General features: G+C 44.4%; 1 protein-coding gene across 14 annotated transcripts in view; it reads right to left on the bottom strand.

The window, feature by feature from the left end:
- Positions 1–3,883: 3,883 nt before the first annotated feature.
- Positions 3,884–15,317, bottom strand: part of AFF3 (ALF transcription elongation factor 3) — a 597,234-nt gene continuing 585,800 nt past the window's right edge. For 13 of the 14 annotated variants that reach the window (XM_054678053.2, XM_054678052.2, XM_054678050.2 and 10 more), the window contains 3 exons: positions 12,547–12,596; positions 12,175–12,398; positions 3,884–8,220 (listed from right to left, as the gene is read on the bottom strand). In XM_054678053.2, coding sequence (XP_054534028.1) covers positions 8,099–8,220; positions 12,175–12,398; positions 12,547–12,596 — 396 coding nt within the window. In that variant the 3' untranslated portion in view covers positions 3,884–8,098. The remainder of the gene's footprint in view (positions 8,221–12,174; positions 12,399–12,546; positions 12,597–15,317) is intronic. The other variant, XM_024354597.3, reaches the window with a different exon arrangement.

Genomic DNA, 15,317 nt, shown 5'->3' with positions numbered 1-15,317 from the left:
CATCCAGATCATTAGTTGGATTTCTAGTCTTTGTCTGCATGTTTGGGGCTAGAATGTCCAGTCACTGGGCATCACAAAGATCAATGAGATCATATGTTGATTTTCCTCTCTACAAGTTTCTCCTACAATTAAATAGTTATGTTGATGCAACCACCTAACCCCCAGAGGAAAAAAAAAAAACCATCCATTTTCTCAAGAGAGGTTTCCTCTTTCTTTCCCGAAGCTCATGCGTGACATACCTAAGTCCCTTATGACAGATCTCCTTTCTCAGAGACGAACCTCCCTGAGCAGCTGTCCTCCACCTCCTACCCCCACCCCCTAACAAAAATTACCATCAGAGGCACAAGATCCACATGAAGAGAACTCATCATGGGGGCACAAGAAGCCTGACTGTGCCACAGGCCTCTGGTGACGCTTGTAGCATGGTGTGCAGTACACATGCTATTTTCTCATGGAAGATGGCAGCCATTGGAAGCTTGGACTCCATGTTGCTTCTTCCCCTTCCCATCTGGATAGCTCCTGCTTTTTTTTTTCTTTTTTCTTTCTTTTTTTGGGGTGGAGTTTTGCTCTTGTTGCCCAGGTTGGAGTGCAGTGGCACAATTTCAGCTCACTGCAACCTCTGCCTCCTGAGTTCAAGAGATTCTTCCGCCTCAGCCTCCCAAGTAGCTGGGATTACAGGTGCCCACCACCATGCTTGGCTAATTTTTTGCATTTTTAGTAGAGACAGGGTTTCATCATGTTGGCCAGGCTGGTCTCAAACTCCTGACCTCAGGTGATCCGCCTGCCTCGGCATTCCAAAGTGCAGGGATTACAGGCGTGAGCCACAGTGCCCGGCCCCTCTGATTTCCTAAAACTAGGGTGTGATGAGGAGGAGGAGGATGGGGCGTACCACCCACAGTGGGGTATTAGGTAGCCCTGCTGCCCTGCCCGCCTTGGTCTGTTAGAACTCTGCCTGCAGCCAAGAAGGACTCAAAGTGGTAGCCACACAGGTGAAGGAGCTCCCTCATCTGGTGTCTTCCCTGGCTAGTCCTGTCTCTCTCCCATCTCATGGGGGTGGGTATGGCTACCCTGCTGTCATCCTCTTGGTCTGCTAGATCCTAGTCCAATCTAGACCCTAGGAGAAAATTCCATCTCCCACATTGTACATGTCTGCACCTTGGTGCCTGCAGACATAATATATTTCCTTTGCCTCTGTTCCTACAGTAATGTTTTAAACCCTGTCAAGTGTGACACCTGGGTATCTCAAAAAGCTTGCCCAGATCTGTCGCTCCTCACAGTCGCTCAGTAAGGTGATTGACATGTTGAGTTACACTTCACATAGAGAAAACTGAGGCACAGAGAGGAGCTTTATTCAAAGACCCGGTGCAGCAGGACAAAGGAAGAGGGTGCTTGGGCACTCCAGCTACTGTTCCAACTGCGTGGCCCAAACATGAGTGCATTCTTACACTGGAGCTCCATTTCCTTAAAGCCTCCACTGTTGCTAACAACTGTTCTATTAATAGTAAGGAGTCAAGAAATGAAATCCGACTTACAGAACTTACAAGGAAAAACTCTAAAGGAACAAAAGATCAACCCAGCCCACAGAGGAGGACGTGTGTGTGTGTGTGTGTGTGTGTGTGTGTGAAGCCCTGGGAACTTCAAGGGATTAATAATCAGTTTGCAAATTACTCAAAAGTGTCAATGCTGCTATGTCACCATTTAAAGAGGCCTCAGAGATGGCTGGTGATGCTATGGAAGTGTCTGTAAGTAAAGATCCATGTGACACATGCTTAGAATTACAGACATCTCAGCTACATGGCCATCCTTTGGGCTTTGTGATGACTCATGCTACAGATGAAGGTAAGATGGGAGACTCCAAGAATGTTCTTTGAAAAGTCAGATACCCTTGGCTCCTGTGGATGCTGCTTAGTGAAGTAGTGCACATTCCTCACTGCTGAGTATTTTCTTTTTGCTCCTGTGGGCATCTAGAAATAAAGGGATCCTGAATACTGGGGAAAATTCAGTTTTCTTTTATGGAAAATTGAAAAAGCAATGATAAGGAAACTAGAACATTGATATTATTTTAATTACCCAACAGCACTCTAAAAATCCTAAACATTGGTGCTATGTTATATCATGTCTAGATCCAAGTATTTCTGGATGAGCTTTCCTATTTTAAAAATGGGTAAAACAAAACAAAACAAAACAAAACAAAACCCAAGTCCCTGATTCAGCTTTTCAGGCTACATCAATACCCCTGGTGCTTCAACACAAGTGCTGACCCTTGTATTGACTGGCAATTAGTGCCCTGAATTCAACCCTCAGATCAATGTCTATAAAATTGGCTGTAAGAGGTGGATTTTCAAAGTAACACACAGAGATTTAATCCCTTGATTCCCATTACTGTAAGAGCTGTGAACCTAAATCCCCTTGCAGCCAACACAAAATTTACCCCCTGCTGCCTCGGAGTGCCAATTAAAATAATAGAAACCAAAACCGTGGGCAGATGTAATTAGTTTGAGAACGGAGTTTATAATTTTCCTCATGCCAAGCAAACAAGTTAACCCCTTTGGTGACATATACAGAATAATCCGGACAAAGGGAACACAAATCTCAAGTCTGAACATTTCTTGTGCTATTTGCCAGGAAGTTGTAACATTGAAAGACTGTGCTCTTCTGAGAATGGGAAAATGAGGACATAAACTCTGGTTCCAAATGGTTGGAAGTGCAGTTTATGTGGTCAGGTTGTTTTTCCCCTTTCATTAAAAAAAACTTTCAAGATTCCACTTGATCCGGGTTTCTTCGAAAATGTATTACTTTTTACAAATATAATTCTTATAGGGACAGACTTCAGCTGTGTAGCAGGCAAAGCTGCGGAAGAGAACGTTCTTGAAAGACTGCTGGGTGTTTCTTAGCACAAACCACCTCTGAAAGAGTATCAAGCTCAGTGGTTGGTAAAGCAAAGCCAAGTCCCTGTCCCACCCATCTCTGGGATGAGGAGTTCTCCATGGTGACCCTGAGTCAGGCTTCTTCTGCACCCCTCTGCCTGGTTAATGAGGACTCAACTGAACTGCCCATCTGCAAACAAACCCTTTCTGCATTTTTCTCTCTAGACACGAGTGAATTATATCAGATGGTATAATGGGAAAAAGACAAAGGATATTTGAATCTAAGGACATGGGCTGGATCGGGTGAAGGGATGGTTTTGCTTTTGTTGCTGTTTCTGCTTCTTTAGTTTGGGGAGGAGGATAAGGAAAAGGGTTGGAGATAAGACTAAAAACGAAGTTAACAAACTTACCCTCCCACATAGGGGATGCTTCATGTCAAGCCACTGGTCTAATGCCTCCGTCTTCTTTAGTTCAAAATTATCTTATTTTACTCAACCAAATATTGCAAACATGATTCCACCATGTTGGTTTCAGTTGTGTGCAGTTCTCTGACTGCACACAAGTCAGGGAACTAACTTGTGACACTAAAGAATGACAAGCAAAGTGGCATCCCAGGGCTACTGGTTGAACAGGAACCCTGTGGCCATTGAGATGACCTTCTCAAGCTTCCTGTTGAGCCTTCACTGGGACACTGGGAGCGTGCATGTGCATACGTGCATGCATGTGTGCGCGTGTGTGCCTATGTGTATGTATCAGGAAATAGCAAAGACAAATAGTAAACTATAGTCATAATGAAGAAAAACATACTTCTTTTCCATGAAAAATGTCAGACTTCATACTGATAATCTGTGGGAGCTACATTTAAGCCATTTATGAAACAAAAAGATTGCTTTTAGAGAGATTATAAACTGGGAGCCAGAACAACTGACTTGAATGTATTTTGATTCTCAAGTTTCCTTGTAAAAATATTCACAGAAATTGGAGGATGTCTTTTACGTACAACTCAACTTCTCTCATTTACAACATAAATCATTTAATGTAACATTTGCAACCTTAGAAAGGCAGACATATTTAATCCAAGTCCGTTTATAAATTCCAATTTCACATGGATTAAAAACTGCAGATAAATTAAGTCACAATAATATCCTGTACATGCATTAAGGCTGGTGACTGCTAAAGTCTCTTGGGAATCTACAAATAGGAAATCACACGCAGATTACTGGGTCTGAAGAGTGTCTACATTGTTAAAAAAATCTTGCTTTTTTTTTTTTTGGTGATGCAGATTTCAACAGTAACTCTGGAAAACTGTGAAAAATGTTATTTAAAAATATATATGTATATGCTACTGCACAGTTTCAAAGATGTGATTCATAAATAATGTTGGCTGCACTGATTAATTTTATAACAATTACTGCACTTCCAAGTTGATGCGAACACGCAGTGACTCATACTCAATATTAGGCACTAGTAATATCCTTCAGGCGTACTACAGTTTTATGTTAGCTGTATTGTACATATATATTTTTAAATGTATGCATTTATACAAACTGTGTATATTATGTATGGGGTGTCAGAAATGTACACATCACTGTTATATAATACACACATCATTGTTGTACATATGAGGATAAGTTTTAGTGCAGAAAGTCTCATTGCATTGCATTCCATGTGTTCAATCTAGCACACAATTTGTCAACTCTTCAGATTATTTTTCCAGTACATTCCTCATTAGATTGTGGGTTTCAAGTTTCCATTTGCAATTTGAATGTTTCCAGAAATCTCTGTCTTAACCAAACCTCTCTCTCCAGGCACGATTCTGCACGTGAGTCTGATCTGTGTAGAGTAGCATCATCAAAAATGCCAAATTTTGATCAGGAATATACCTGGGCTACTCTCTTTCAAAGGCAATTGAACATCGTGATAAAGGATAGCATCTATTCAGGTCATGGAAGGATATGGTCAGTTGAACTTGTGTTGAACTTTGGAGGCAAATGTACGTCTTCAAATAAAAAGACATGGTAATAAAAATTATTTGCTTAAATTTGAGAGTCTCTGGAAGGATATACATCAAACTGTGAGCAGTGGTTGTCTCAGGCAGAAGGGACAACCAGGGACTTACACTTTCTACTTTCTACATTTCTGCACTGTTTGAGTTTTTACAATGAGTAGATATTACTTTTCTAATTAGAAAACACAAGAAAGGTATTTCAACTTGAAACAAAACTAAACAGGCCAGGCATGGTGGCTCATGCACTTTGGGAGGCCGAGGCCAAAGGATCGCTTGAGCCCAGGAGTTTGAGACCAGCCTGGGCAACATAGTGAGACCCCATCTCTACAAAAAAAATAAAGAAAAAATTAGCCGGGTGTAGTGGCATGTGCCTATCTTCCCAGCTGCTTGGGAGGCTGAGGCAGGAGGATTGCTTGAGCCCAGGAGTTTGAGGCTGCAGGGAGCCATGATCGCGCCACCGCATTCCAGCTTGGGCCACAGAGCCAGACCTGGTCTCAAAACCAAACCAAACCAACAACAACAGCAGTAACAACAAAACTAAGTAAAAGGAACAAGTTATGAATGACTTTCACAAGCAACAATTGGAGGATGGTTACTAACCAAAATCACCCATGCCAAACCCCACAGAAACTGCTGTACCAACATGCTCCACATGTGCTCCACAGATGAAACGAGACAGTCATAAGAACTACACGCTCTGACCACTGCCCACAACGGTAAGTTTCAAGAAGTTTTCCTGGGAAACGTGGGCCATCAGAGGGCTGATAAAACACTGCTGGCTCACCTGTCAAATGGGGCTTCACAGGGAAGCTCATCACATAGATGTTACAACAAAGCCTGCAACTTTCAAGGTGGGCAGGACCAGAGAAGCTCTCCAGGTATGCAGGACAGACCTCCAGGGCCATCCCTTTATGTGTTTGAATATTTCATCAGGATTCTTCAAGAGTAAGTAGAACAAAGTCTCAGTCCTCCAAAAAAATGACTCAAAATTTCTTAAGTTAGGTTCAAGTTTCTGACATAGGATGGGATTGTGAACTCTGCCAAAAATTAGTGAAACAGCTGGGTGTGGTGGCTCACGCCTGTAATCACAACACTTTGGGAGGTGGAGGCGGGTAGATCACCTGAGGTCAGGAGTTTGAGACGAGCCTGGCCAACATGGTGAAACCCAGTCTCTACTAAAAATACAAAAATTAGCTGGGCATGGTGGTGCATGCCTGTAATCCCAGCTACTTGGGAGGCTGAGGCGGGACAATCACTTGAACCCGGGAGGCAGAGGATGCAGTGAGCCGAGATCGTGCCACTGCACTCCAGCCTGGGCAACAGAGCGAAACTCGTCTCAAAAAAAAGTGAAAGGGTTGTAAGAAGCACCCCAGTTGGAGACATGTAAAATGGAAATTCTCTTAATATTTCCAAATGCTTGAAGGCCAAAGCCAAATGCAAATTCCACAAGCCCTTCTTATTTTCAATTAATTTCAAATCATCTAAGTTGTTCAGTCATTTATACAATTTTGAATCAGTGCTCAGAGCTAAGGAATTATGATGATCTTACTTCCCACCTACAGATCAGGCTAACAAAAATGTTAACACTGCAACCCAACCTGTAAGAATATCAGTGAATGTTTATGGATCAGCATCTAGTCTAAGTATTTTGTGCCGTCATCACCTTGAAAAAATGGATTGCACCACATATTATACTGCCTGCCTTTCTCAGACCGTCCTGGTGCAACTTTATCAAGGAAGAGGCCTCAAGGACACTATTTTTGTTTTTAACGTGTGGCAAGATAGACCCTCTTTTTCAGGAGTTATTTTCTTTTCGTCAATATTTCATATCCAAATATATTTAACAAGATGACTAAATCTAGGGCATAAGACACTACAAAAGAAAAAACATCAGACAAAAACTGTAAACAAGATGTCAAAGAAACTAAAATGTAAACTTAATTAAAAAAAGAAAACAAGAGAAAAACTCAGAGCAAGGTGTAAACATACCAGACACACAGGACACACGAAGAGGCTCCGGTTGCTGCTGCCCCAGAAAGGAACTGTGATCTTCTGCACTGCAAGCAGCCTGCTAATCAAAGCCTGAAAAATCGCCCCCAAATCAAAACGCGTCAAAGGGCTGCAGGTGCACATTCTGCATGAGGAGTGAGAGAATCAGCATTATCATGGCAAATAGCTCTCAGCCTGGTAAGCAAAGGATTCAGGCTCCTACTGAAGGGACATTCTAGGTAATGGCCTCATTTAGCCAAGAAAATCTGTAAGAAAGCTATTGGTGGAAAGAAAAGACTTGAAACAGATTGGCTGACAAATGCCATGTGGCTCTACAGCCACCGAGTCACAGTGGCAGGAAGAAGAAATGCATGTGGCTGGTGGGCTTGTTATCACAGGTGCAGAAAACTTCAACTCCTAACTGAGCTCCAACACACAGGCACTGCTACCTTAGTGTCTGTTAACTTTCAAAGACGCCACGTTTTTGCTAAATCTCAGTGCCATTTGCATACTACTTGCAGGTGGGGCTGGGAAGGGCTGTGAGTGTCCATCTGTTTGCCTGGAATGCATTTAGTTGATAATAGAGTCAGATGGGGGAAGGGAATTAGAGGAAGAGCAGGGTATTTGGTAACATGCAATCTAGTAAACTTCCGGCACAAAAATATCTGGCTTATTTTCATTATTCAATTACCCATTAATACATACCAATCAAAAAATAATTGGGGAATAGTATATTAATACTGAAAGTAATCAACAGTATAAGAGCAGGTCCATCTTCACTGGCAGTCAAGCTTTTGGTGTGCTGTATTGCACCTGGTTAACTAACCCATGAGATTTTGGTTGAATTTTCTAAGAAGTCATGGTTTAGCACTGGAATGGACTAGAAAGTGTGTGTCTGTGATTGTGTGTGAGTACGGTGTGTGTGTGTGTGTGTGTGTGTGTGTACTTCCTCTAATCAGAAACCTCTGATCACTTTGTCTAGCCTGGGATTATGGAAACTAGACAAAGAAGGTGTGTTCTGAAGAGCTGTGTATCTTACACACATACACAGGCGGCTTCTTATATACCCACACATACAAACACACATGCCCTGCAAAAGATCATCGTTCAATGCTGAGGAAATGTTCACCGCAGTCTGATAAATGCTGTGGCTGGGAGTTTCAGTAGCACAGTGTCCAAAAACGTTGAGCCATCTGTGGAGACCAGAGCCCAGTCTGGCTCCAGGGTGAGGTCCCTATGACAGGTGGGCGCTGTTCCGCAGCCAGTGCAGGCCCTGTTGGGAGTACTGGACCAGGTGCTCCATGCTGCTGTGCAGGGTGACCGGCCCCATGAGCAGATCCAGGTCGTTGAAGAATTCTAGGGGACAGAAAGAGTTGTTAAGAATGCCACACATGCTAGGTGTGCTATCCTGAGCAACTGATGTAAGGAAAAATTCCATTCATGGTCTCTATATAAATCAAGGATTCTCCGTTCCATCATGTAACTTTAGCATTCCTTTGAACAAAATAAAATCCAAGGGTGGGGAACTCATCCTATATCCAAATAAATAAATACATGATACCTGCCATTTCTAACTCAAATGAATAGTATTTGCTTAGCCAAATAGCAAAGAAAATCCATATCCTCCGGCTGCATTCTCCTACTCCAGTAATGCTTCCCACTCCTGAACGTGAACGTGGCTCTGTCGTCCCTCACCCTGTACTCAATTCTGGTATGCGCTGAGCCCCTGGAGTGAGTCCAAGGGGTGAGGCTCCAGGTTCCTGGGGGCAAATCAGAGATGGGTCACGAGACATCTGGACTGAAGTCACCTTCTAGCTTTTGAACATTCCCTAGGTTTGCCCTTTCACCAAATGTTTATGATGCGGCCAGGCACGGTGGCTCACACCTGGAATTCCGGCACTTTAGGAGGCCGAGGAGGGTAGATCGCTTGAGGTCAGGAGATCGCGACCAGTCAGGACAACATGGCAAAACCCTGTCTCTACTAAAGATACAAACAAACATTAGCCAGGTGTGGTGGTGCACACCTGTAATCCCAGCTACTCTGGAGGCTGAGGTGGGAGAATCGCTTGAACCCGGGAGGTGGGGGTTGCAGTGAGTTGAGATTGCGCCACTGCACTCCAGCCTGGGCCACAGAGCAAGACTCCGCCTCAAAAACAAACAAATATCTATGATGTACCAAGGCACTCTGCTAGGTGCAGGGGGGTAGGGGATGATAGCAGGATGAATTGTGTGGGCTCTGCTGTCTCAAAATCAAAGTTTAGTGGCTGATAGAGGAAAACACATTCATATGGCTACTCTACTGTCATGGCTGGTCACTGCATACAGTTCTTGGGAGTAAGCATCTGGGAGAAGTGTCTCAAAGGTCCTCACATACATGCTGAATGAAGACTTGCTGGGGCAGGGATGGGGAGGTGGCTAGGAGGTTGGCCAGGGCAGGGATCCAAGGGTAGAACAGAGGAGGAGGAGCAGGTAGGGGTAGGGGAACAATGCCAAGTCTGCACTGGACACTTGGCACTGAGCCCTCTGGTAGGAGACATCTAGCAGGCAGCTGGCAGTGCCATCTGGAGCTTGGCCTGCTCACAGTCTCCCAAACTGGACACGTGTATTTCTATACATTTGTCCTTTCTGTTTTGTCCACTGGTGACACCCACCCCACCTATTTCAGTCACTCAACTGCTAAGCGCTTTTCTTTTCTTTATTTTTTCCTTGAGATGGAGTCTTGCTCTGTCGCCCAGGCTGGAGTGCAATGGTGCGATCTTGGCTGTCTGCAACCACCGCCCGCCTTCCACGTTCAAGCGATTCTCCTGCCTCAGCCCCCTGAGTAGCTGGGATTACAGGCGAGCACCACCACACCCGGCTAATGTTTGTATTTTTAGTAGAGACTGGGTTTCTCCATGTTGGCCAGGCTGGTTTCAAACTCCTGACCTCAGGTGATCCACTCACCTCAGCCTCCCAAAATCTAAGTGCTTTTCAAAGCCCTGTTCCATGGTTCCATGCCAGCTCCTCTAGCAAGCTCCTCCTGGTGGCTTCTGACCCCCATGGCATTCTCACTGGACTTTCTCTGGGCTGCATGTTATGTACTATGTGGTTTTATTTACAATCTCATGCACTCTGCCATACATTCCTTATCTCATCCTGAACATCTTGCTCTTGACTTTGGAGCTATCATGCTCCCATGCTATCATGGGAACACAGTTTTCATTTCATGGCCTGAAAGTGAACTCAGATTTGCACTCTTACCTGCTGCTGCAGGGCCAATAGTAAATTAGTATAATCTTTCAGGAGAAGAGTTAACAGTGTATGTCGATATATAGAACAATATATATCTTAAGAGAATCTGTACCTGTTGACCCCCAAATTTTATTCCACAACTCCCTCCTAAGAAAATAATCAGAAATATGGCCGGGCGTGGTGGCTCACGCCTGTAATCCCAGTACTTTGGGAGTCCGAAGCAGGCAGATGACGAGGTCAAGAAATCGAGATCATCCTGGCCAACATGGTGAAACCCCGCCTCTACTAAAAATACAAAAAAATTAGCTGGGCATGGTGGCGCATGCCTGTAGTCCCAGCTACTTGGGAGGCTGAGGCAGGAGAATCTCTTGAATCCCGGAGACGGAGGTTGCAGTGAGCCGAGATAGCGCCATTGCACTCCAGCCTGGCAACAGAGCAAGATTCTGTCTCAAACCAAAAAAAAAAAAAAAAAAAAAGAAAAAGAAAATAACCAGAAATATGAACAATGACTTATGTAGGGATATTTACACCAACATTATTTGTCACAGTGGAAAAAAATTGGAAGGAACTTAAATGTCTAACAACAGGGGAATTGTTTGAGAAATCAGGATACTTTGTGACTGTATAATCAATGTACTAGGATATTATTATAGAACCACCATAAAGGGTGTTTTTGAACTAGTTAGTGACATGAGAAAATGCCTGATATAATGTCAAATGAAGAAAGGATATACAACTGTGTGAGTATCCCAGCTACTCAGGAGGCTGAGGCAGAAGAATCGCTTGAACCCGGGAGGCGGAGCTTGCAGTGAGCCGAGATCGCGCCATTGCACTCCAGCCTGGGCGACAGAGTGAGACTCCGTCTCAAAAAAAAAAAAAAAGATTATTGATGATTTAAAAGTTGTTTTATCTGAATTTTTCTGTGCTTTACAAATGTAGCCACGGTAAGTGTGCATTACTTTTTTTTTTTTTTGAGACGGAGTCTCGCTCTGTCGCCCAGGCTGGAGTGCATTGGCACCATCTCGGCTCACTGCAAGCTCCACCTCCCGGGTTCACGTCATTCTCCTGCCTCAGCCTCCTGAGTAGCTGGGACTACAGGCACCCGCCACCACGCCCAGCTAATTTTTTTGTATTTTTAGTAGAGATGGGGTTTCACTGTGTTAGCCAGGATGGTCTCGATCTCCTGACCTCGTGATCCGCCTGCCTCAGCTTCCCAAAGAGCTGGGATTACAGGCGTGAGCCACCATGCGTGGCTTTTTTTTTTTTTTTTTCCCTGAGACAGAGTCTTGCTCTGTTGCCCAGGCTGGAGTGCAATGGCATGATCTTGGCTCACTGCAACCTCTGCCTCCAGGGTTCAAGCCATTCTGCTGCCTCCCGGTTTCAAGCCTTTCTCCTGCCTCAGCCTCCCAAGTAGCTGGGATTACAGGTGTGCACCACCATGTCTGGCTAATTTTGTCTATTTTTAGTAGAGATGGGGTTTCGCCATGTTGGCCAGGCTGGTCTTGGACTCCTGACCTCAAGTGATTTACCTGCCTCAGCCTCCCAAAGTGTTGGGATTACAGGCATGAGCCACCGTGCCCTGCCTTATATTACTTTTATAATCAGTAAAAACAAATGTTATTCAAAAAGAAATACAGCTTACTGCTACACATAAAATGCTCTTTTCAACTGTAAGCAGCTGGCACTCAGAGTAACATTCTCATTCACTCACTCCATTCATTCATTCATTCAGTGTTTCAGAGCTCTGGGCTCTGGGGCCAGTGTGTTCTAGGCACTGGGCTAGGCTTAGGAACACAAACTTGAATACAATGCAGTTCCTACCTTCAAGAAGCCCTCGGGCTAAAGGGAAAAGTGTAGGTGTGCGTATCTACACCTGCACCTCAGTCTGTCTCACGCCATTTTCCACTAAGAATTGAGGGAGACAAAGGCATCGGAGGCCCCGCAGTGGGGCAGAGGGCAGGAAGGGTTTCCCACCATTGGCGACAACTCCTCCTATGTCTCCTTCGAGAGGCCATGGAAACTCGCCCACCGCTGCCCTGATCGGGTGGGCCCCTGGTTCCCCATGGGGTGTGCACTCACCTCGGTTTTCCTTGGCCAGGTTGTCGGCCATCTCCCAGTAGTCATAGCTGTGCAGGATGCTGTTGGTGATGCTGACGTGGTTGGCCGCCATCTGGTGGATGCGCTGTGGGATGCTGACGATGGTCGACGGGGACAGGGCGCTGGCGTTGGAGAGGCTGCCCTGAGACCCCACGGAGCTGGCGGGAGAGGGGTTGGGAGACATGGGGGATGGGGTTCCAGTGCTCCTGGAAGGGGAGAGGTAGAAAAACCAGAGTGGCGAGGTCGGGAGCAAGCGAGGCAGGGCAGCCCCTTGGGGAACAGAAAGCAAAGCGCAGTGGCCCAGCACCATGCATTGTCTGGCTTACGGCATTGACTTTGGAAAAGCGAACTTACTTTCCACTGGCCCCCCACGGAGATGGGGCTTGGGCGGCTTTAGATGAGTTCTGCAAGAAAATAAAAACACTGACAGTGAGTGCCATCTGCGTGAGGTGAAACAGGTGACATGAACGTGTTTTCAGGTGACTGCAGAGAGAAGCAAAGGCAGACACTGAAGGAAAAAGGCACCTTCAGAGAAACTGGACCTGGGAAGTCTCCATCACAGTTCTCTGTTCCCTTTCTGGAAGGGAGTCGGGACAGCTGCCTGGACTTCGGAAGTTTAACAGTATTTCTCTTAAAGGGAGTTGCTCTTGAATATTCCTAAGAGAATATATTTAAATGTACTTCCCTAGCCAACAGGATACTCAAAAGTTCTAGTTTATCTGAATATTCTGATTTAGAAGTTATTTTGCATGGACAAGGTGCCTGCATCAGCCCTCAGTGAGGTAAGTGAAGGGCTTCACCCACAGCCTGGGTTTTTATGTACAAATTTTAGGTACCACATTAAGTCATAATCCCCAGGGTCTGTTAAATCTTGAAGCAGCCTTACTTTTTCATTGTAAATTAATTTTTCTTAAAAGGAAAAAAGAGCAGGAACACCCTCATATCTCCCCTTATATACAATACTTCATATTTAAAAGTAGGACATATTTGCAGAAACAGTCGACATACATTTACTTAGTGCCTGAAAATACATGACATCAGATTATATTGTTTTAACTTAGGAAGTTTAAAAGTATTTCTTCTTAAAGGAAGTTGCTGTTGCATATTCCTAAAAGAATTGATTAAAATATATTTCCATAACAGACAGGATGTTCAAACATTCTGGTTTATCTGAATATTCTGGTTTAGGAAGTTCTGTTGCACAAGCCAGGTGCTTGCAACAGATATTTAAAAGTTTTGCCTCTAGTTAGGGAAGTTGCTCAATGCACAGTTAGATTTCCCCTCTGAGAACCCAATCATGCCTTCATAGGACTGTTAAGGGAGAAAGCGGTCTTTGTGATGCTGATAGGAGTTTTCCCCTTCCAGAGACAAGAAAACAGCCTCAGCCTGGTCCTCCAGAGACAAGAAAACAGCCTCAGCCTGGTTCTCCAGAGACAATATGTTTCTTTTGGTTAGAAAGAACTTTATGGAGTGGTGACTGATTTTTCTGGTTTTAGTGCGGGTGTTATTAAAATGGCAAGAAATGGCCTGTCAGAACTCTGAGGTGCTACAATGGCAAGATGTAAATGTAAGGACAACACCGCAAACCATGCCACTTTTACCTGTCTCAGGAAATACAATTATTTTCATGAGGAGAATTAGGAAACCTTCCTGAACAGGGGAGCTTATCCTTCTTTTCCTGACACAATGTTACTGACACCTTTCTCAAGCTGGTGCTACTGGACTGATCACTTTGTTTCCACTTCATCCTGTGGTTCTGAGAACGTGATCTATAGAATGCATGTTCTGGATATAAGAACACTAATGGCAGAAGGGGAGAAAGGCGTGGGGGTTGCAGAAACAGTCTAGTAAAGGCTACTGAAAGGAGGAAGAAGGCAGTGACTCACGCCTGTAATCCCAGCACTTTGGGAGGCTGAGGTGGGTGGATCACCTGAAGTCAGGAGTTTGAGACCAGCCTGGATGACATGGTGAAACTCCATCTCTACTAAAGATACAAAAAATTAGCCGGGTGTGGTGGCACACGCCTGTAATCCCAACTACTTGGGAGGCTGAGACACAATCGCTTGAACCTGGGAGGTGGAGGTTAGGGTGAGCCAAGATTGTGCCACTGCACTCCAGCCTGGGTGACGGAGCGAGACTCCGTCTCAAAAAAAAAAAACAAAAAAAAAGAAGTCTTGAGTTCTCTTCCTCTACCACTAAGCCCCATGCCCAAGAAATACCGGTAGGAACAAAGTTCTTTTTTTTTAGATAGCTCTGTACTGATAAAAAACATATAGCCAAATTGTCTTGGGTACCTAAAGATTTCATGGTCTCTGAACTCAAAGTAGCATTTAAATAGCCCTTGAGGCTGGGTGTGTGGCTCACATTGGTAATCCTAGCACTTTGGGAGGCCAAGGCGGTAGGCTCGCTGGAGGACAGGAGTTCGAGAAGGGTCTGGACAACACAAGGAGACCCTCTGTCTACAAAAAATGAAAAAATGAGCTGGGTGTGGTGGTGTGTATCTGTGGTCTCAGCGACTTGGGAGGCTGAGGTGGGAGGACTGCTTGAGCCCAGGAATTCACAGCTGCAGTGAGCTCCGACTGTACCACTGCACTCTAGCCTGGGCAACAGAACGGGACAGAAAAAAAAAAAAAAGTCCTTGAAACTTTGTATCCAAGTTTCAGTTATCAGGAATAAGTTCTGGAGATCTATTGTATGGGATGGTGACTACAATTAATAATGATGTATAGTATCCTTGAAAATCTCTAAAAGAATTGATTTTAAATGTTCCCATCACAAAAACGGTAAGTATGTGAGGTGATGGATATGTTAATTAGCTTGGTTTAATCATTCCACAATGTATAAATATATCAAAACATCACATTATACATAAGTACATGCAATTTGTTGTTGATTAATTAAAAAAATTTTAAAAATAGCTTTTGATGAAGGGTAAATGACATTAATTCCTTGAGGAGCAACTCTGATTTTCTGGTTGTGTTTTCTTTTTTTTTTTTTTTTGAGACAAAGTCTCACTCTGTCGCCCAGGCTGGAGCGCAGTGGCGCCATCTCGGCTCACTGCAACCTCTGCCTCCCGGGTTCAAACGATTCTCGTGCCTCAGCCTCCCTAGTAGCCAGGATTACAG

This window comes from Pan troglodytes, chromosome 12, assembly GCF_028858775.2.
Source record: "Pan troglodytes isolate AG18354 chromosome 12, NHGRI_mPanTro3-v2.0_pri, whole genome shotgun sequence".
Classification (NCBI taxonomy): Eukaryota; Metazoa; Chordata; class Mammalia; order Primates; family Hominidae; genus Pan; species Pan troglodytes.
Note: the sequence above shows the minus strand (reverse complement) of the source record. Positions and strands in the feature narration are given on the sequence as shown.